General features: G+C 39.5%; 1 protein-coding gene across 2 annotated transcripts; it reads left to right on the top strand.

Moving 5' to 3' along the window:
- The first annotated feature begins 1,403 nt into the window (after positions 1-1,403).
- mpp2a (membrane protein, palmitoylated 2a (MAGUK p55 subfamily member 2)) lies at positions 1,404-19,979 on the top strand. Of its 2 annotated transcripts, XR_004896715.1 has the most exons (15): positions 1,404-1,482; positions 7,503-7,551; positions 8,743-8,843; positions 9,504-9,659; positions 10,254-10,418; positions 10,685-10,792; positions 13,274-13,393; positions 13,564-13,695; positions 13,810-13,912; positions 14,987-15,055; positions 15,240-15,401; positions 15,624-15,826; positions 16,850-16,978; positions 18,094-18,326; positions 18,373-19,979. XR_004896715.1 is itself a non-coding variant. In XM_031318503.2 (14 exons), the coding sequence occupies exons 2-14, from the start codon at positions 7,521-7,523 to the stop codon at positions 18,268-18,270; spliced, it is 1,656 nt and encodes a 551-aa protein (XP_031174363.1). In that variant the 5' UTR covers positions 1,404-1,482; positions 7,503-7,520; the 3' UTR covers positions 18,271-19,979. The 2 variants fall into 2 exon arrangements, 1 of the variants encoding a protein (XP_031174363.1); XM_031318503.2 differs by having other exon boundaries at positions 18,094-19,979.
- The last annotated feature ends 3,488 nt before the right edge of the window (positions 19,980-23,467 follow it).

The following is a 23,467-nucleotide window of genomic DNA, read 5'->3' as shown; positions in this document are numbered from 1 at the left end:
CGTAGTAAAGATCCCTATTTCCTCTTACGCATTCTAACCGATGCCCCATGATGATAGCACTCCATCTCAGAAATTGAACCGTCCTCTTTTTTAGTACTTTTTATCCCACCGAAATTCCAAATAAATATATTGGATTCATGTTTTTGTTTTAAAACAGTTTGTTCATAAATAGTAACATCACTATAGGGCAGCACGTTGACAGCAAATGAAATAAATGTAGGCCTATTTTTTTCATGCATAGTCCATATAATATAATTTTTTTTTTTTTTCTTTTCTATTCTTTTTTTGGTTTGGATTTATTTTCTATATTAGAGTAATACTCAGCCAAATATCAGGGGAAAATCTCAATCATTTCAAAGAAAGGGCCAATATTACCCCATTATTAACATGAGTTCTGCACCATTATTACCTTGAGATGTATTTACACATTATTATCATCATATGTTGCCCCATTTTTACACTAATACAGAAAATAACCTCATGTTACCACCAGGCTACCCTAGAATTAGCCTGTTGTTCCCAAGATATTATTACTCCAATTATACCTCGTTTTTACTGAGCTGTAATAATAGACATCATAACCCATCAAATCACCATCACCACAGTGCCCTGCTACGCCATGTCCATGAACTACTACAACTACTATTTCTAGTCATAGTTCCATTATCTTTATTGTGACTATAACCGGCACTGTTCATCATACCCCCAACCGGCACCGGCAGACAACAGCCCACCAAGAGCCTGCGTCTGGGTCTGTTTGTTTTTGAACAGGCCAGTCACACAATGGCTTTTTTGGCTTTTGCAAAGATAGTCTAATCTAACCTGCTGGATGACAAGAGAGGGGATTTTAATCAATGGATCTCAATTTGTCATGTTATTGTTTTAAAACTCAGCTTTACGGGGTTGTGATTTGCCCTCTGCTGTCATTCGCTCCAGTCAAATCTGCGATTCTGTGTTATATGCCATGTTTCAGCTTTGGTTACTTTAAGGTGTGTTTTTTTTTTTTAAATAAAGAAATAATACAACAAACGAAAAATAACGCACTGGCCCTTTAATACTCCTAATACTATCAGATGGTAAGAGAATCTTTGATAAATACGTATCGCACAGTGACGGTAAAAAGAAGGTATCGCATCGATGTCAAATTCCCAGTAATATGTAGAACTTAACCGGAAATAGGTGCCTGCAAAATTAAGTTTAAATTAATAAACACCTACTACATACTACATAGTTTATGCAATAAACGTTCATTCCCGTGTATGGCATGGAAACAACAATAGTTTGACATTAGTTTTTTTATTGAAACTTCATATATGCTGCAAAAATCGATCTGCCAGAAGCGTTTTATTCTGAAAATCTGTCGGAAGTTATTATGCATTTCCCTGCTACTTTTGACACCATCCTCTATCTTGACGGCTACAAGAAGCCAGACGACAACAAGAAGCGCACGAGACATCACAGACATCCTCATTGTGTTGAAAGGTAGGTGAACGGCATTTTATTTCACACAAACGTTGCGGCTTTATTGATATCTATTACAGTTATTGTTTAGCAAATGAGCGCATTGTGCTTCTTTTTTCTCTTTCTCCGGCCACTGAGGCTCGTTTATTGTAAGATAGCAGCTAACGTTAACGTTACACTGGACTGGCTTGACAATGGTGCGTCTGAGTGCGCGCGTGAATGTTTGTAATACAATACAGCGCTCACAATCCCGATAATATTTAGTAGCCTATGTGTTGTGTTAGCATTTGTTTTTTGGGCAGCCTGTTTGTGTGTATGGCGGGGGGGGGGCGGCGTGTCGTGCTTTGTTATATGTGACCCGTGAGGCTAATTCGATGACCCTTCTGCGTAGTGTGTGTGTGTGTGTGTGTGTGTGTGTGTGTGTGTGTGTGTGTGTGTGTGTGCTTGTTTTACTATATTCGTGGGGTCCAAAAACCGGGGAATACAGTATACTTGTGGGGTCTGCACAAAATGCTGGACCCCACAAGGTTAAAGGGCTGTTTGAGGGTTGAGACTTGGTTTTAGGATTAGGGTTAGAATAAGGTTAGGGTGAGGGTAAGGGTTAAGGTTAGGCATTTAGTTGTGATGGTTAAGGTTAGGGTAAGGGGCTAGGGAATGCATTATGTCAATCACGGGTCCCCACAAAGATAGTGAAACAAACGTGTGTGTGTGTGTACGCGCGCGGTATTGTGTGCGTATGTGTACAAGGTGATGGGGGGTACACTGTGAGTAATGCTAATAATACAAAATCTGACATTTATAAAGGTTAAAAAAGAGAAGAGCGTTTGAAACACAGCCACACAGACCGTACTGATGGGGTTTATGTGGCGTCAAAAAAAACGTGACCACGCACTTACCACCTACTGCCCATTTCGACACAAACACACACCCTGCACTCATATAGGCATACAGATTATCAGGTGAAAATGTCAGAAAATAGCCTATGGTGGGGAGTAGCACTGCATTTTCAAATCAAGGCAACTTTCAGGCCTACATAAATCATTTGAAAGAAATAGTTTTATGACATGAAAGGCAACAGCACAGTTAAGTTATGTTTTCGAGACATTGCAAGAAGTCCTTTTGTTTGTGTGTGTGTGTGTGTGTGTGTGTGTGTGTGTGTGTGTGTGCACCTGGCATGATTAGTTTCTTTACATACTGGAGCAGCTGAGCAGATGGATGATGTGGGGGGACGGAGGGAGGAGGGTAGGTGATTGAGGAGGGGGGAATAAATAAGGGAGTAATGGAGGGAGAAGGAGAGGAAGGAGGGAACATTGGGGGGCACGCGTGCGTGGGGAAAAGAGAAAGGGAGAGGATGGGGCAACGGGGGAGTTGTTGATCTCGAGGATGAGAAAAAGAGGAGACAGGCAAGTGGAAAAAACAGTGAGAGATGAGAAGGAGGGAAAGAGAAAGGAGGGAAAAAGGTATGGGCGGAGGAGAAGCAAGATGACGAGGGAGAGGGTAGCAGATGGAGTTCACAGCAGTAGTAGTCAGTTACTAGTTTGTGCGTGTTTGGCTGTTTTTATAGTTCAGGTAAACAGTAGCTGAGCAAGCTTTTGTTCCTCTTATCCATTGCTCTTCTACTGTTCTGTATATCATTTATATTTTTTTTTATTATAATCAGCAATACAGTCACAATCAAATGTGCAATTATGACACGCAATAAAGAACGGAAAAGCCGCCCTGTACAGCACAGTTTTCTGTTAAGTTTTAGTACTGGGTTGTAGGGGTATAAATCACACGTTTTATCACGATATATTATATTGATTCTTTGGACAACGATACAATATTTACTGATATCACAAAGTCTGCCACGATACCATTTTGATTGGATTCATTTCAAGGCCTTGCGACCCATACGAGACGATACAAAAGAACATTTAACACAGTCAGTTACATTTATATTTATTTACAAAAACCAACGTTATTTGACAGTTTCATTACTAAGCTCTTCTAGACATTTAAGTTCAAAACAAACTTCTCTTTTTAATGAAAAGAAAAAAAAATAAAGTGGGAATTTCAAAATAAAGACGCATCTTAAAGATGACGATATGTATCGATATTTTCACTTTGTATCGATGATATTGGATCGTTGAGGATTGAATCGATACATCGATCCAGATCGAGGGATCCAGATCGATGTATCGTTACAACCCCCACTGGGTTGTAATAGTGCTTAGTAAAATGATTCTTGAGAAACTGTGGCTTTTATAGAACACACACTGTGTACCACAGAAAAACATGAATGAACAGGTCAGGACCAGACGTGGCTTCTCCAGTCTGAACTATCTGAAGCTACTGCAGATCCTTCCTTTTCCGGGCCGTATCACTTTGTACCAAAACAGAGTAGGGCTGCAACTAACGATTGCTTTCATAGTTGGTCATTTTCTCGATTTAATCGATGGGTTTGGTCTATACAATGTCAGAAAATGGTGAAAAATGTGGATCAGTGTTTCCCAAAGCCCAAAATGACGTCCTCAAAATGTCTTGTTTTGTCCACAACTCAAAGATATTCAGTTTACTGTCACAGAGGAGTGAAGAAACGTCGGAAATATTCACATTTAACAAGCTGGAATCAGAGAACAGTTTTTCATAAGAAATGACTCAAACCGATTAATCGATTATCAAAATATATGGCGATTAATTTAACAGTTGACAACTAATCGATGCATCTTTGCAGCTGTAAAACCGCGCATTGTCCAAACTGCTTTAATATTCTAACTAATAGGGCTGAACGATTTGGGGGGGAAATCTAATTGCGATTTTTCTGCCAAATATTGGGATTCAATAGCCACTGTGTAACAGATAAAACTCTATATTCTTATGCAGGGATGAGAACATAGATATGTCCTGCCAGCAATGAGTGTTATTCTTTCAATAAGCGTGGAACATTGAACAGTCAAACACAGAACATTTATCACAAAAGCTAAAGTTATAATAATGAAATAAAAAAAAAATCAGCACTTTCATGTAAACTGAAATGTCTGATGTGCCTCAGTTCAACCGCAGCATCTACATATTGCACCTTCTACCGTCATGTTGAATAGAGTAATACAAAATAAATGGAAGATCCACAGAAGATAGGACATTTCTGTAAACATCAGTATGTGATATGTAACATTATTCCAGCATTTACCTTGTGAAAAAAACAGTAAATATAATAATAGAGCAATAAAAAATGTTAAACCAAACACTCAACCAAACGATTAGCTAATCGCATTCTTTCAAATCAATTTCGATTAGAAAACGATTAATCGTTCAGCCCTACTAACTAATTATAAAACAAATTAAGTTTTCTCTTAAAGCTATAGTGCGTAGTTTCTGCCGCCGCCATGAGGAATTCTAAGTAATGACTACATTACTTAGAATCTCATTTTTAGTCCAGCTGCCGCCTCCTGCCTCTGTATCTCTTTGAAAACTGGAGAAAAAAAAAAGTTTCCTTGATCCTAAAAAATAAAAATGAACCGCATCTGTCTACAACTGGATCGGACTTTCACCTAGATTTACTGTCTCGTAGTGTTTACCACCCCACTTGCTGTCATCCACTTGCATGTAATCAGTGAAAAAGATTGATAATAGTGGGTGATATATGTAAATCCCATTTTTCAGATAACATGATTTACATGCAGTCATCCCTCCATCCTCTTCTCCTCTTCACACGTTTACATTTTTACGTCTTTAAAGATTTTCTCTTTACCTCATCTTCTCTTCCACTCCCCTGCTCTTGCCTGAGGTGTTGCATAATGCCTACTCTAGCATACGCAGCTGTGTGTGTGTGTGTGTGTGTGTGTGTGTGTGTGTGTGTGTGTGTTCTTGTTTAACTATATTCGTGGGGTCCAAGAACCGGGAATACAGTATACTTGCGGGGTCCAGACAGCTTTGTGGGGCCAAAATGCTGGACCCCACAACTTTAAAGGGCTGTTTGAGGGTTAAGACTTGGTTTTAGGATTAGGGTTAGAATTAGGTTATGGTTAGGGTAAGGGTAAAGGTTAGGTATTTAGTTGTGATGGTTAAGGTTAGGGTAAGGGGCTAGGGAACGCATTGTGTCAATGACGGGTCCCTACAAAGATGTGTGTGTGTGTGTGTGCTTGTTTAACTATATTTGTGGGGTCCAAAAACCGGGAGTCCACTATACTTGTGGGGTCCCGACGGCTTTCTGGGGCCAAAATGCTGGACCCCACAAGTTTAAAGGGCTGTTTGAGGGTTAAGACTTGGTTGTAGGATTAGGGTTAGAATAAGGTTATGGTTAGGGTAAGGGTTAAGGTTAGGCATTTAGTTGTGATGGTTAAGGTAAGGGTAAGGGGCTAGGGAATGCATTATGTCAATGACGGGTCCCCACAAAGATAGTGCCACAAACCTGTATGTGTGTGTGTGTGTGTGTGTGTGTGTGTGTGTGTCTGTGTGTGTGAAAGCAAAGCCGATGGTTTCCATGGCAGCCACGAGCTGTAGCAGCAGCATTGCCAGAAAGATAGATAGATAGTATTAAAGCTGTAGAAGGGATTTTATATGTAGTTAAATGGTGTGTGTGCCTCTGTGTTCTCCTCTCTCTACCCAAATTTGCCATTGTGTTTTCTGTTGTCATGGAAATGTATAGTATTAGTTACGCCCACATTCCCCTCTCCTTTCTCGAAGCTTCTATTGAGGTGTTCGAATCACGCTTTAAATGTCTGCCGTCCTATTTTATGACGTCACCATCCCAATAAAAAAAAAGAAATCCTCAATTTGAATAAAGGGACTCATCCAGTTAAACAAGTTAGTCTTTTCTACTTTCTTTAATGCATATAAATCGTCAGTTTCGCCAGCATAAATTCATATAGGCAGCAGGCATCCAATAAGGGCATTAATGAATGAAGAAGCCGCACGCTCAGGCTTATAGTAACGTGACGTTACGACAGAAACAACACTCTGGAGTTACTTGAATTAGTTTGGATTAGAGCCCGACCGATAAAGGATTTTTAAGGCCAATATTGATACAAATATGTGGTGATTTACAAAGCCGATAGTCCAATACATCGGCCGATATACAGTATTTTTTTTTTTTTAAATCCAGAAACGTGTAACAAAACAAATAGATTTCCCTAACATTAGTTATTTGTAGTTATTTATGAGTCCTCACTAAAATAATATGATAATGCAGTCGGGCTCTAGTTTGGATCACATGGGTCTGAAACAATCCTACACAGCAGCCACCACTGGAATCTAATTCTGGGTTGTTTGCATTTCTTTAAACCAATCACAATCGTCTTGGCCGGCGCTAAGTACATTCTTTCCTTTTGTATTTTCTTTTTTATCTGTAGTTTTTGAATATTTGTTCTAGTATTCTATCCTATTTATTATTTTTTTATATAGGCTGATATTTTGCTGCTGTAGCATTGAAATTTCCCTATTCGGGATCAATAAAGTCTAATTAATATAATCAAATCGAATCTAAACTCTGGACGCAGCCACGGTGGCTCTGCAAAATAGTCTCAGGAAGGAACTTGTTTTTGTGTTTCGTGCTTGGTTTTAGTCAGGAAATGGAACATTTGCACCCCGAAAAAGAAAACGGCACATACAATATGAAATGAAGTTAACTGTAAACAGTAACGTGAGTTATTTAAATTAGCTGGATACGTGGTTAAACCTCATTTCCTCTTACCAGTGTATCTCCGTGTGTACTTCGTCCACAGCAATCCCACCAACCGGTCCCAAAACGTCCCAGTTAGAGAGGAAACGCCGTGAACATATTCTTTGTAAATCTTTACAATCATTCTGCGAAAGAACCAAGCAGGCCTGCCTTGTTGAACCATCCAAATTAGCTTCAAACCTTGCCATTTTCAGCGTGTAGCTCGCTAGCTCGAACTTTGTTGTGTTTACCCGAAGCAAAAGGATTTTGAGCAACGGGAACACACAGAGAGCAGAAGTATTTGACTATTCTCACAATTTTATCCACACTCCCTCTCTCTCTCTCTCTCTCTCTCTCTCTCTCTCTCTCTCCTTTTATTTTATCTTTCTTTCTCTCTCAGATTGACTGAAGCTCTACCATGCCTGTGGCCTCAACCAGGACAGAGCCTGGTGAGACCAGACACCTTCCTCCTCATTAGCGCCTAAAACCATTTGACTATGTTTTCTTTGTTCATGCCCCCCCCACCACCACCACCTTCACATCTAATTTACAAAAGGATTCTTCAATGTGTAAAATAGTGCTGTGCAATTATTCGAAATTTGAATCGCGATTACGATTTCGGCTCCTAACGATCACAAAAACAGATTAATCGAGAAATACGATTATGTTGCACATTACCTTTTGCAAGTGAACTCTTATTTTGTCTTGTGTTCTGAATGGAAAAAAAAGTTGAAATGGGAAAAGTCGGCTATTAAGGGTAATTTCACAGTTCTAGGTGTTTTCACTATTCATTTCTTTCAAGTTCAATAAGTGCTACATATTTCCAGAAGTCAATGAGTAATCATGTTAAATAATTGTGATTCCAATATTGACCAAAATAATCGTGATCGTGATTGTTTTCCAAAATCGAGCAGCCCTAGTGTAAAAGCAACTGTAAGAATCTCTGACCTAAGTAAAAGTAAGAAATGTTACTGTAAGTAAAGTAGGGTTTCTGTTGAAAACTACCCATGTAATAGTAGCTGCAGATGTAACACTTAATATTATTTGGACTGTAATAACAGCATTTCAGCAGGATACTTTCTTTTTTTGCCATCTCAAAAGTATCTAGCTACAGAATACGCTCCATCTTGTACAAGGATGTGAAAAAGCTGTGAGTTACTGTTATTAGATTTAATACATAGATTCAACTTAACCCGTGGCCTAAACTCTTCTGAATACTTTTTGTTTTCAAAAAAGACAGTTACAGACAGCCTTGCACGCTGATTCCCTCCTCCTATTACCCCTACACATTCAACCTAGGGACGTTGTAAACAAAGGGCTGAAACCAACACAACTTCACACCCGGATTGCTTTAGTTTTCCACAAATAAGTAATAAAAATAAATAAGGTACTGTAGAATAGGCTTTAATCACATACACATTTTACACACCGTTGCTTTAACTTAAACTTTAAGGGGATATAGATACCTATATCTAATATAAAAAGGCTTTTCACAATTCCACAATTCTACCAATAATGACCAGAGATGTGTGTGTGTGTGTGTGTGTGTGTGTGTGTGTGTGTGTGTGTGTGTGTGTGTGTGTGTGTGTGTGTGTGTGTGTGTGTGTGTGTGTGTGTCTGTCTGTGTGTCTGTGTTATAGTGCCCCAGGTGTTGGACGCTATGAGTGACACCACCACCAGCTCCACCATGGCCAATGACCTGGACCTCATCTACCTCAAAGGCATCATGGAGAGCCCTCTGGTGTGGTACACACACACACACACACATACGTACACTTTTAATTACATCAATATTAATTTAAATAGACTTACCGGCATGTGGTTGTGCACATACATTGTAAAGACACATCCCTTTTATGTTGTTGTGTCTATGTGTATCCAAGTCTATGTGTTTTATTTTTATTTTATTGTTTATTTATCAGGGACAATACCTATAACATTATCACAACCAGATGTGGATGTCTAGCCTCCGCTAATTTGCAGAAACCTGGTCAGGCTTTTACAAAAACAACAGTTGTGTCGCTAAGGGACACCATTAGTGCTCACATCTCTGTTGTTGTTTTAACCATAATTTGGCTTTTGTGTTACACTTTTATTTATGTTTGGGATTTAAGTTCCGTGGATAAAGAATTCCATAAGTGTATACCTTTTACTGACCACGAGGATTGAGGATACAGTTGAAAATTAGCCGACTGGCTAACACTGGCGCATTTACAGAAATGTTGGTTAATGTGCATTGTCCTAATCAAATAAACTTACAAACTTAAACCAAAATTTGTTCTGCACATTGGGACTCTACACTTCTGGTTAGCTACTCCTCTTGCCGTGGTCCGGCCATTGTTTCTCCCTGTAATGAGTTTAGACACGGCGCCTTATGCGCCATATGTGTGTCGTTTGTTAGGAGCAAGAGGAGAGCCTTAATGAGCTGCGTCCGTCGCCAGTGAGGGAGAACAACGTGGAGCTCCTGCAGGAGATCCTCGGTGACCTGGACCCCTTCACACACCACTCCGACACTGCAGCAGAGCTCACCCGCATACTCACACAGCCTCACTTCAAGGTGTAGAACACACACATATACATGTAAAACTACAGTATATTCTCGGTTGTTTTGCTAAATCTGATAATAAAATAGTTTTTTTTAAAGATCTGATTCTTTTCTCAATACACAAATTGTATGTATCGTGATTGTTTTTGCGACGATTATTTTTATTTTTTTTCACTAATGATTCACTTAAATATTTCCTGTTGATAAGGTACTGCTGACTACATCATATCCGTTTCCAGCAAACAAGAGCAAAGCGAAAAATGCAGAAAATACATGTAGTTGTACTAGTAGTACTTCTTTACAAATGAAAAAAAAAAAAAAAAATGTGATGTGCATTCTTTTTAGTAAACATTTTTTTAGAAAGGTCTCTAGAAGTGTGTTATTCAACTTTTGTTTTTGTTAAAGAAGGAAAAGAAAATGTTACTACCAATACTATCAAATCGCAGAATACTTCTAGAATCGCAGTGAAGGAAAATCGCAATGCAAATCGGATCGGCACCCATGTATCGTGAAAGAATCGAGACAAATCCATATCATCCCCAGCCCTAATAGTGTAAGATATTGGGAAATGTCTTACATTGAATTTTTTCCTTTTTGGTTTGTCAGTCTCTACTGGAAACTCATGATTCAGTGGCGTCCCAGGCATGCGATAGCCCACCCCCCAGCCCATGTGATTTTGTGGATAATGAGCAGGAGGATGGCCATACACAAAACGTTCCACCGGACGCAATCCGCATGGTGGGCATACGCAAAGTGGCGGGGGAGAACCTGGTAGGTAACCTTAAAGCATAAACAGTTGACACAGTTGAGTTCATTCCATGTATGTTTTCACTTTTCTGCTCCAAGCACTCCTAATGTTTGTTATAAAAGCATTTAACCAGTAATTCAAAGATGCAGTAAAAGTACTGAATGTTGTGCTTTTAGTAAAACAGTACACAACAGTAGGTCATGCGTGGGTTTACTTCCTACTGTACTGTCGGTGCTGATTGTGTTATTATTGATGATATAAACAATAGCCTACATTCATTATTTTTCAGGGTGTGACATTTAAAGTAGAAGGGGGTGAGCTGATCATAGCCCGCATCCTCCATGGAGGGATGATAGACCAGCAAGGACTGCTGCACGTGGGAGATATAATCAAAGAGGTAAGAAAGACCACTAACTAGGGATGACCTTTACAGACCCCTTCAAGTCTTTTCACTCATGGAGGTGCCTTAAAATCCCAGTAGTTGTTTTTTGACATGACTTTGAAACCTTGGTTTTGATCTCTCCAGAAACACTATTACCCCTTTCACACCAATGGCTCAATCAGGGTTATACCCAGGTCGACTGTGTGTTTGAATGGGTTAACCCTCCTTGAGCTACTCGGCTTCGACAACCCAGTTCGCGAGGTGAGTTAGCTCAGGGTAGACAGGGGTCGATTTCAATGTGAATTGCTCACGACCTGGGTCGACACCAGCCGGGGTAGGATGAATTATGTGATTGGTTGTAAATAAGAGTGTCACAGGTCGTCGCACACTTTGAAAAAAACAACATAAATTTTGTCTCACTGTGATTTACTGGGTTTTCACCATAGACTGTATAAAATTAGGATTTTCACAGGCAGCTTCAACAACAGCAGAGCAGAGCGGTTCAATTCGATTTCCGAAAAGTCCGCTGACAGTGGGTGCCCGGGTGTTCACTAGTCTGCCTTTTGCAGAGCGGTAGCGGAGTTTTACAGGCAAGTGACAGCAAAGCCCAACTTTACTTTTAATAGAATCAAACAAAGAGAAATGTCATCCCCTCGTATTAAAATAGTCAAAACTCGATACTAGCGTAACCTACTTTCTTGTCGAGCTGCTGCATTAAATATGCAGAGGAGAAATCAGTCTGCACAAAATCATCTGATAAGTGTTTGATGGTTATTTAATTGTCCTTAAAAACGTAATCACTGTGAACACAAACCCCAAATAAACTTTAATTCTCTCTCCCTACTGTACAATGACAAATTCAAGTAGCTACAAAACATTAGTTCTGCTGGTTTACAGCTGGACTGGAGTATGTGATGTTAGCTGTTCACTGAATATGACGTGTAAAGCCCCGCCCATTTCTAGCACTTAATGTAACTGTTATGCATTGCTCCCGGGTTGTGACCTAGGTGATTTCTGAATTGTCATGACCAGGGATATACCCATGTTGACTGGCTTGGTATAAATTTCCAAAAGAAGGGTTTAACACTCATCAGACAACCCTAGCCCAACCCTGGTCAGCAGTGTGAAAGAGGTTTAGCTGTCCCCAACAGCAACAAATTAACAATTTCCTGTGCCCTGGGCAACAAGACTCCTCCTGATCACTCTCTGCCTCTGTCCCTCTCTCTGAATCTGCAGCCTCCTCTTCATCCCTCAGTCAATTCTTCCTTTCCTTCTTCTCTTTCACTTATTTCTGCATCTCCTTCTGTGGTCTTCTCCTGCTCTGACCAGCCTGGTCTCTCCAGTTTACTGCCTTCTCCTTCTTCATTTCCCTCCTTCTCTTCCTCCTGTGCATTACTCAGAATTTGAATACAAATGATCGGTCTCAGCACTGTGTAGTGTGTTGTAATGTAACGCCACCGAAACGGCAACCCTCTGTAAACGTTATGAATTCAAACATGCCAGTTTGTAATATTTTGTATTATGCTGTATTAAAGCTATGTCTTTACTAAAATCAAAACTAATCAAAGGGCAGAATGCTCTTACAAATCACGAGGGGGCGATTTGACTTTTGGCTAACGTACTAGACGTGCTGTTGTTGATGCTGACTCGCCTTTAGCATACATTACATTTATTACAAATGTAACTTTAAATTAAACGTGTGTTTAAACTTTACCTGGGGAAACTGACTTAACCTTCAGAGGCTCGGGGGCAGCTCCAGTCTTTGCCGGGATGCAGGGCCCCCACACCGCCGCAGACTCGCTGTGTGTGAACGCCGCTCTGCACGTTTGATGCAGGGCCACCCCACCGCAGCAGACTCGCTGTGACAGCTCGTCCTCGCTGCGCAGGAAGCTACAGACACTGTTTTTGACGTGATTCAACATAATATTTTGATCGAACGGGTTGCAAAAATCTGCGTATCATTAGGAAAGTGAGTACTGCGTTTATAACGTGATCTTACATAATATTTGATGATGCCCAGGGCCCCTTAGATGTCCTGTGCCCTTGGGCAAGTGACCAGTTGCCCTACTGGTTAATCTGGCCCAGTCCCCAACTAAAGTGTCTCTTAAAGAAATTGTTAGATATTTGGGGGAGAAAATGGGGAGATTGATAACACTTTTATGCCCCTACGCTAAATATGAAGCTACGGCCAAAAGCTGGTTAGCTTAGCCTAGCACAAAAGCAATGGAAATAGTGAAAATGGCTTGGGAAAACAGGGGTAAATAGCCTGGCTGTGTCAAAAGGTAATACATTAGTAAATGCGTATCCTTGTCTGATTTTAACAGTGGAGTACCTCAAGGCTCTGTCCTAGGTCCTCTAATTTACTGTTTTTGGCTCACCAAACTCTTGTGATATTTGTGAACTCCTTCGTAACCTGTCACCATCCATTACAAGTGCTGCAAATGTGGTTATTAATGTGTCAGTTCAGCAACTTTCTTTTATCCAATGTGTTGGCAGGTGAATGGACGAGAGGTGGGCCGGGATGCCAGGGTGCTGCAGGAGGAGCTGCAAGCAGCCAGTGTGAGCGTAGTTCTGAAGATACTGCCCAGCTACCATGAGGCCATACCGCCTAGAAAGGTGACAGAACACACTACACACAGAGTGGACACACGTGGTCATGGTACTATGCACCATAACCTATTGCTGGCGACAGTGAATTATGAAATGGCCAGAAATAAAATTAAATAAATAGCATGCGTTGTCAAATGCACAATTGAGGACATATAGGTCTGTATCTGTTTCTCCAGGTGTTCTTTAAGTGTCACTATGACTACGACCCGGCCAACGACAACCTGATTCCCTGTAAGGAGGCAGGCTTAAAGTTTGAGACAGGAGACATCCTGCAGATAGTCAACCAGGATGACGTCAACTGGTGGCAGGTGGAGTACAAAAAACATGTGTACACATTTTCACTTTTTTGTGTTCTGTTGGCTCTACTAATGTATATACTGTGTGTGTGTGTGTGTGTGTGTGTGTGTGTGTGTGTGTTACAGGGCCGTCATGTGGAGGGTGGTAGCACGGGGCTGATACCCAGTCAGATGCTGGAGGAGAAGAGGAAAGCGTTTGTCAAGAGAGACGTGGAACTGGCGCCAGCAGGTAACTGGAAAGAAAGAATAATGAGAACAAAGAAAAACATAGTGATGATCAATAATGTGTACTTTGTGTGTTATTGTTCCCATCTTCAGTCTTTTGCTGTCTTACACTGCCATCTGGTGGTGCAATGAAATGTCTGCATATAAATGTCATTTACAGTTCAAGCACCAATGATCGGGGGAGATTTTGGCTACATCTACACGACTGCGCTTTCATTTTTAAGCAGCGTTTTGAGACAAAAACAATCACCGTTCACACGAGTTTTAGCTCCAGTAGCAGAACTAATCTCTGTCCATATTAACATGACAATGCATATCACATGACCATTTGCATACACTGGGCACGCGTGTGCCGGTGTAAACAGAAAGAAAGAAAGTTTTTCTGACATTACTCTGTGATTGAAAATCATGGATGTATGAGTTGAAAATACAGAAAATACTTTGGAGAAAGAACAACAATGGCGAAAAGTAAGAGCAGGGATTTATTAGCTTGGAGGTGGAACTGTTACTGAAAGGTAGCATCATCATTTCCAAAGGTCTCTGTTTGTGCCCATATAGCTTACAAAGCAACCTCAGAGTTTTCGAACCAAATTGGGGTCAGCAGCGTTTCCAAATTTCTCCATATCAGGGGCTCGGAAACACCGTAGTAGTGTGAACGCGAGGCGTAAAAGTAGCACAAGATATGCAGTGTAAATGTAGCCTTAATAAACCCAAGGTTTATAGAAATTTCAAAATCCGCCTTATAGTCTAAGAATAATATCATGTCTAAAGAAGCTGTCGACTTGAAAGAATATCAAGTTGATAGTAGGCTGGAGAAGATGACAGCAAAGCCCCAGAGATGTGAGAGTCATGTTTTTCCAATTCATCCTGCTAATAATAACCACCCACCCTTGAAGGGAAAGTTAGATGAGAGGTCCAGTAACTTCCTCTTCGCTGGTTGCCGTGCAAATTGTCCTGACCAAGAAATAGTTTGGCACAAATCCCCGCTATATGAGCCAGTGATTGGGAGGCATGAATGATGATAATCCGCTAATGTCTGACTTCAGTTAACTAATGCTATGCCCCATTTATGTGACAGGGAATCTTTGTACTGGTGTCGGAGGGAAAAAGAAGAAGAAAATGATGTATGTGACCACCAAAAATGCAGGTAACAAAGCCAACGTGGTTTTATTTGTTTGGCCCTGTTTGTAAATTATGTCCTACTATTTAATGTTTCCCTGTATAACAGTGAAACTTCTTTTTTCCAACTCTTCTACTCTTCTTTCACATTGGTCTTTCCCTCTACCCTACTTTCCGTCACTTAAACCTTCCTCTCTTTCTTCCTGTCTCAGAGTTCGACAGACATGAGATATTGCTCTACGAGGAGGTGGCCAAGGTCCCGCCTTTCAAGAGGAAAACTCTGATTTTGATTGGTGCCCAGGGTGTGGGGCGGCGGAGACTGAAGAACAAGCTTCTACTGAGGGATCCACTGCTGTTTGGCACCACCATTCCATGTATGAAATTGAATATATATTGAAGTAGTCTATTGCTAGGCACATTAAGGTTGTAATCCTTAAGATCTCTGTAGATCTCTGTCATAGAGCAGGAACAAGCTGATACTCATATTAGATGTGATTTTGACAGAAATTGATTTTAACAAACTAAAAGCTTCTTAAGATGAGGGGAAATGCCTGTGGTTGCATACATAACATGACTGGGTATTGGTTTCTGTCCAGACACCTCCAGAAAGCCCAAAAAGGAAGATCGCGAGAGTCGGATGTACGCCTTCACCAGCCGCAGCAAGATGGAGGCCGACATCAAGAACGGGCGCTATCTCGAACATGGAGAGTACGACGGCAGCCTGTATGGCATCAAGATCGACTCCATACATGAGGTGGTGGAGGCAGGACGCATCTGCATACTGGACGTCAACCCTCAGGTATGCATATGTACCAGCACAAACACATTAAGAAGCAACTTAACACTTTACTTTAGCATGGAAATGTCCCGTATACACTAATAAAATACATTCAAAGCAGGACTTAACATCCCTATCCCCTGCTGTTACCTCACAACCGCACACTACCACAGTAGTATTTCTACTACTACTCCATAATGTCCACACTTATGATTTCTGTTTGTATGTCATGGGGTGAGGATTGATGGGGGTGAGTAGAACGTGGCCCTAACTCTTTTACCAATTTTGGATCACTAGTATGGTGATGTGGGTGGATAAATAGTCTGCAACTTCATATAGCTTTGTAGAAAATGTTGTCTGTGTTTTTGCTTCATTGGCGTCATTGGAAAGAATGTGAATGCTGTCTTTTTGGGCCAAAAAAAAGGGTGTCTGCCACCACTGTTTTTAAATACAACCACCGGCGTGTGTGTTTTTTACCACCTACTATAAACACAACATGGACATAATATTAGCACATCTAGTTGTTATGGTGGATTTGCTTGACAAACATTTTACACATCCAGCAGTTACAGCGCAACATTACCATTTATTCATTTAGCATTTCTGTTCACATAGTAAATCTTAGTCCATATATTCCTCTCTTTTAGCTCTGTTTTTGGTTTCCACCAGCTCCTGAGGGAAATATTTATCTCTTTAGCTGCTAAATGCTCCACTTTGGTCACCAGCTAGTCTCTGTGTCTGTTTGCCGTTTGGTTCTGAGCAGGTAGCGTACAGTGTAACTGTGTGAATGTGACAGGTCGTCGTTGCAAATGAGAATTTGTTCTCAATCGGCTTACCTGGTTAAATAAAGGTTAAATTAAAAAAATAATGAAGATACAATTCAGTCAGTTAAGGGGCATGTGCCTGCTCAAAAGCACCAATTGACATTGTAGGAGAGTACATAGTTAGTCATTCAGTGTCACCAGCTGGGGATCTCCAATTGTTTGAACTCTCTAAGACACTGTTCCAAATCAAATGTGTTTGTGTGTTCCTGTTGTATTCCAGTCCCTCAAAGTGCTGAGGACCTCGGAGTTCTTGCCCTACGTGGTGTTCCTTCAGTCTCCAGAGTTTGAGGTGCTCAAGGCGATGAACCACTCGGCCGCTGAGGCAGGGGTGGTTCCTAAGATGCTGACGGTAAGAAACACTTGTATGTTCTTTCTGTCTGTCTTTCTTTCTTTTTATTTTGAACCAAAAATAACAGTAACATCAAAATATAAAAGCACAATAAGTGCGTAGCAACACACCAAAAGGAAAAACAATACCTATAAAGATTATAAACAATACCTTCAATATAAGCCGAAGCTTGTTATTTTTCACACCCCTCATTCAACTCTACATAGTTCCTGTATATTTTGTACACATATATGTATCATTAAATATTTTATATTAAATATTCATAGCGAGATAACACATATACAGTGATTGTTAAACACTTACCAACAGGGCTGGGCAATAATTCAATATGATAATTTATCGTCTTTCAATGGAATCATATCGTGATGAAATCATATATCGAGATATTGTGATATACAATTACGTTGTCTAAATTGATAATGAAAAGCACATACTAACCCAATTTTCTAAGAAAATCTGTTGTGAAACATTTTGAGGGAATATTTGAAGAATTGCAGATTTGTTTTAACATCAGACTATTTTTGTGCACACATGTAAACATAGTCAGTACATAGCTGGAAAAATCATTTATTTTTTCTCTATAATTTTACTTAAAAGTGTTTACCACATTATTGAGGATTGTTTATCTAAAATCTCCTTTCATTTTCTTTTTTTTTTGTGAAAGCACCAATTTTCAACCTTCCAATATCGCCGCAATATCGACATTGATATATTTGGTCAAGAATATCGTGATATCTGATATTTTTCCATTTTGCAGCGAACAAGCCATCACCCTATAATCACCCGCCCCAGTACAGTCAGTATAATAACCCACCGTCACAATCATCTCTCTTCATCCTCATATACTTTCAATAAAGTGTTTTTATACAACTTTTTAAACTTTATAATGTTTTAGCACCTGCTCCAAACCATTCTACAAACTCCCCCCACAGATAGTGCTGCACATCATTTTTAGAGTTGTTCAAACACATGTAGAGACAACTAACACATTTTAAGCTAAAGAAGCAGTGAAGCACTAAATATAAACTGGAAATAGATCGGCGAAACGGTCCTGTGATTACAATAACAATCCAATAAGAACACGCAAAACCGAGTCACATGTCTTTCCGTTTCAGGATGAAGAGCTGCAGAGGACGTGCGATGAGAGCGCTAAGATCCAGGCGGACTGCGGCCACTACTTTGACCTCAGCATCGTCAACGACGACTTGGATGAGACCTACCGCACCGTCAAGGTCGCCCTGGAAACGGTTTCTAAAAACCCCCAGTGGGTCCCTGTCACCTGGGTTTTCTAGGTGGAGGCTGCGGAGGGCAGAGGAGGGAGGGAACATACTGTAAGGAAGAAAACAATGGCACTGGAAATGTGCCACTGTGAAATGAATGGAAGTTCTTATTTCGATTAATCTAAAGTTTCAACAGAGATCAAATCTGACCATTGCAGGCGCTTAGCATCGGGAAACCTGTTATCTTGCTAAAGTAACTGCTTTGTAGTATGTAGTATAAATAACAGGATTTCTTTTTTTCAAAGTGTGTCCGTTATTTAAACAGGATTATCATTTTCTGTGTAGGGAGGATAGAAAAGAGGGAATAAAAAGACACAAGAATGAGGAGGAAAATGCGGCGAAAAAGAAAGATGAAATTGTGAATGTCAGAAATTCGCAGATTTTACCTGAACACATCAGCTGTGTGTGTGTGTGTGTGTGTGTGTGTGTGTGTGTGTGTGTGTGTGTGTGTGTGTGTGTGTATATTTTAGAGACTTTTTGTATGTTTTTACATGATTTGTGCCATTACTGATGATGACCATCAGCAGACATTATCATTGTTTATATTTTATGATTGGAGAGATCATTACTGATGGTTACACTTAATCTCCAAGCTACGAGGGCTAGTGAAAGTTATAAACTAAACCTGATCTATTGATCATGTTTTAACGCCCATCAGGACTTAGAACAGACCACAAAGATATCTTCAAATTGCTCATCAGCAGTCCAGAAACCCAAAGGTCTTCAATATACAACAGCATGAAATGAAAAAAGGTCAGCGATTTCTATTATTTTTTCAACTAACACATTTTTATGACCGCTTATTTGACTAATCTTTTTAGCCATGAGTTGTAAGTGATCATAAGAACAACACATGCAACGCCTCAGTTGCTGTGTAAAGCGCAGTGATGCAGAAGCCTCAGATTTCCTCATGTCAAATTAGTTTTTATTAGAGAATGTTATACTGGCCAAATTATGTTTAACTACAACAAAAACCTCAGTGTCCATCCATTCTCTGTCCTTGGTGCGAGCATAGGCCACATTTCTTATCCTTTATATAATGTAGTCACACAAACACTCATTCCACTCTAAGAACACACACAACTATACAAGTAATGAAAAGGCAAAAGCCTACAATACACATCACTATATTAAAGTCAGTTGTCATCTAGTAGTTAGAGAAAGAAAAAAGCCACATCTAGAATCATCTTGGGGGTCACATAGAAAATTGGTTGTAAGTACTGTACTGTCATCACATGTAACAACCAGGTCACAGTAGAAGACCTGATAAGTCCGTGTGAAAGTCCACTCAGGCAGAGTTATGGCCAGACTTATTGTCAGTTTTCTTTAACAGAATACTGGAAGGGCTCAAGGTCTACTGCATCTCACTTAACCAAGTGTCTATTTCTGGCATTGTTAGCTAGCTAGCTAAAAACAACTGTGAACTTATTGTCCCATTACCGACCGAGCTAGGCTAACAAGCTAGACCAGGAGTTTGGTAACTGACCCTTGGCAAGCTTGTTGGCTCTGACAACTTTATTTCATCTTTTTATTGAATTAAATGGTGTACAATCGTGAACAGCATAGCATGGGGGGGAACAGAACAGTACAGAATCTTAGTGGTTAGCTCACCGGTTCACCAATTAGTGATTCATATTTTGTAAAGATGTGCAAATGAACCTTGCTGTACCCCTTTCTGGTGTGACCAGGCATGTATTGGCAGATGCACCTTATCACCCACATAATAGCTTAAAAAACTTGTTTAAAGTATATCGGAGTGTATCTCATGTCACAGAAAGATCACACACAGCCATTCACGGTTATCATGAAGCAATCAACAACAACAAAAGATGTGATCAGATCAGATGTGAAACAGTTGAGTTATGTAGCAACGTAACAAGCTGAATACCTAAACACAAAAACAGTCACATCATGAACACAGTCAGCGTAACCCAAAATATAAAGGCCCCTAGTATGCTTGAGAAGGCATTACATAGTTTGAACCCCACATAATACACACACACACACACACCGAAAACGATGTACATGAGCTCCAGTTTACTACAACATTGTATTTTGTAAGAATGGGTAATTCAACACGCATTCTTATGGGGCACTAAATGTAAAAATTCAGATACAATTTTATAGCTGATATATTTTGATTACTTAGCTCAATTTCCTCACATTTGAGACAGAAATTTGCGTTAAACAACATGTTATATGCAATTGTCAACAATATGTTTAGAAAAAGTAAAATGTAAATGTAAATGCAAATCTAAATGTAAATCGAAATATTAAATCTAAATCTAAACATAAATGTTAAATCTAAACGTTGAATCTAAATCTAAATGTTAACACTAAAACTAAATGTAAAGCTAAATAAACATTTAGAAAATATGGGAATAGCCTATTCTATTCGTTTCACCTGCTGATCCACAGTCAGCGGTGTGGGCGGGGACACTGCAAGGGGCGTGGTCTATTTGCATTTTTCTAAACCTTTAACATTTGGATTTAGATTGAACATTTAGATTTACTATTAAGATTCAGAGTTAACATTTAACATTTAGATTTAACATATAGATTTAATATTTAGATTTAGATTTAATATATAGATTTAACATTTTGATTTAACATTTAGATTTAGATTTGACATTTAGGTTTAGATTTAATATTTATATTTAACATTTAGATTTCATATTTAGATTTAACATTTTGATTTAAGATTTAGATTTAATATTTAACTTTTTATTTTACTTTAATGAACATATTGTTCACAATTGCAAAGAACATGTTTTACACAAATTTATGTCTTAAATGAAGAAAAAAAAAATGAAAAATTAGCTAAATGTGAGGAAAGTGAGCTAAATAACCAAAATATATCAGCTATAAAATTGTATCTGAATTTTTACATTTGGCGCCCCATACATTCTATCATTCCTAATTTGCATTTTTTTTTTTATTTTGTAGTATGTTTAATTTATAATTTAAAATAAAACCTATTGGTTGTCTTTTTAACTAAGTTTGTAGATAACATGTAGAGACACAAAGATACACTACCAGTCAAAAGTTTGGGGTCACTTAGAAATTTCCATTCCACTCCATGACAGACAGAATACCAGCTGAGATCATTTGCATTGTTTGTTTTTAATCAGGGCAGCAGTTTTCAGATTACATTATGTGCTTACATAATTGTAAAAGGGTTGTTGACTGTCGTAGAAAGAAGTGGCTGATCTGTAATGCAATATCTACATTGCCCATTATCAGCAATCATTCATCCAATGTTCCAAAGGCACATTCTGTTTACTAATCTGATATCATTTTAAAAGGCTAACTGAGAAAACATTGGAGAACCCTTTTGCAAATATGTAAGCACATAATGTAATCTGAAAACTGCTGCCCTGGTTGAAAAAACAATGCAACTGATCTCAGCTGGTATTCTGTCTGGAATGGAGTGGAATGGAAATTTCTAAATGTAGTATATATAGATACTTATTTAGTAGGTGTGAGATTCCTGCTTAGCATTTACAGTATGTGACACTTTAGTGAAAACTTTCAGAATGTCATCAGTAAAGACATGTATACAGTTACCTACGAGTGAACAACACAACAACAAAATGGCAGAACCCATATAAAACTGAAGCAATTCAAAATAAAAGTGTGAAAGTATGAAGACAATTTAAATTTCAACAAATTTGTGTCATCTTTTTTCTTCTTAAAGGTCCTATGACATGCTGCTTTTTGGATGCTTTTATATAGGCCTTAGTGGTCCCCTAATACTGTATCTGAAGTCTCTTTTATATAGGCCTTAGTGGTCCCCTAATACTGTATCTGAAGTCTCTTTTATATAGACCTTAGTGGTCCCCTAATACTGTATCTGAAGTCTCTTTTATATAGACCTTAGTGGTCCCCTAATACTGTATCTGAAGTCTCTTTTATATAGGCCTTAGTGGTCCCCTAATACTGTATCTGAAGTCTCTTTTATATAGGCCTTAGTGGTCCCCTAATACTGTATCTGAAGTCTCTTTTATATAGGCCTTAGTGGTCCCCTAATACTGTATCTGAAGTCTCTTTTATATAGGCCTTAGTGGTCCCCTAATACTGTATCTGAAGTCTCTTTTATATAGACCTTAGTGGTCCCCTAATACTGTATCTGTAAGTCTCTTTCCCGAAATTCAGCCTTGGTGCAGAATTACAGCCACTAGAGCCAGTCCCACAATGAGCTTTCCTTAGGATGTGCCATTTCTGTGTCTGTAGCTTTAAATGCTATTGAGGAGCAGAGAGGGGGGGGGGGGCAAGGTGGAGGGTGGGGGTGTGGCCTTGACCAACTGCCATGCTTCGCTCGTTTGCAAGCCATGATATCTCTCTCTTTCTCATGGGTGGGCCAAATTCTCTGGGTGGGCAAAGCAGAGAAATGGGAGGTAACCTTTCCCCTTATGACGTCATAAAGGGAAGATTCCAGATCGGCCCATCTAAGCTTTCATTTTCTCAAAGGCAGAGCAGGATACCCAGGGCTCGGTTTACACCTATCACCATTTCTAGCTACTGGGGGACCATAGGCAGGCTGGGGGAACTCATATTAATGTTAAAAAAAACTCATAAGGTGAAATTTTCATGCCATGGGACCTTTAAGCTTTTCAAATGTGTTGTGAACTCGTGGGCCACTGTACATGTAACACTGTCCATGGTGCCAACTGCAGAATACGAGCAGCTTGTTTGTACTCTTGTACTTTTATTGTGGCAGCTACTGAATATTTTTGATGCACAAGAGAGATGAAAAAATGTGTTTGTCAAGTACAAATACTGACAAAAAAGCGACCCTCAGACCAGTTGTTTTCAGCCGTATTAGGAGACATTTTGAGTGGCTCGTTCTTTGTAAAATTACCTAAATGACATTTATATTTATGCTCTAGTTTTGAAAAGTGGCTTGAAAAATAGATATTTGTCTGGCAGCTATATTTGGATCTCTGGAGTGTTTGATCTCCTGGAGAAACACATTTGTTTGTTGCTCTCTCAAAGACATTCCAAAACCTCGCTGTCCTTTTTCTATGAAATCTCACGAACGCAATAAAACCATTTTTGTTACGGTATCTTTACTTAAAGCTATAGTGCGCGACTATTTTATATTAACGAACGTCTGTTACATTCAAGCCATTGCCAAGTGAGTTGCTACAAAGCTAATTAAGATGATCAGCTCCACACAACTCTCTCTGTATTTCTCAATATGGCTGTG

The sequence above is a fragment of the Sander lucioperca genome, chromosome 2 (assembly GCF_008315115.2).
Source record: "Sander lucioperca isolate FBNREF2018 chromosome 2, SLUC_FBN_1.2, whole genome shotgun sequence".
Classification (NCBI taxonomy): Eukaryota; Metazoa; Chordata; class Actinopteri; order Perciformes; family Percidae; genus Sander; species Sander lucioperca.
Note: the sequence above shows the minus strand (reverse complement) of the source record. Positions and strands in the feature narration are given on the sequence as shown.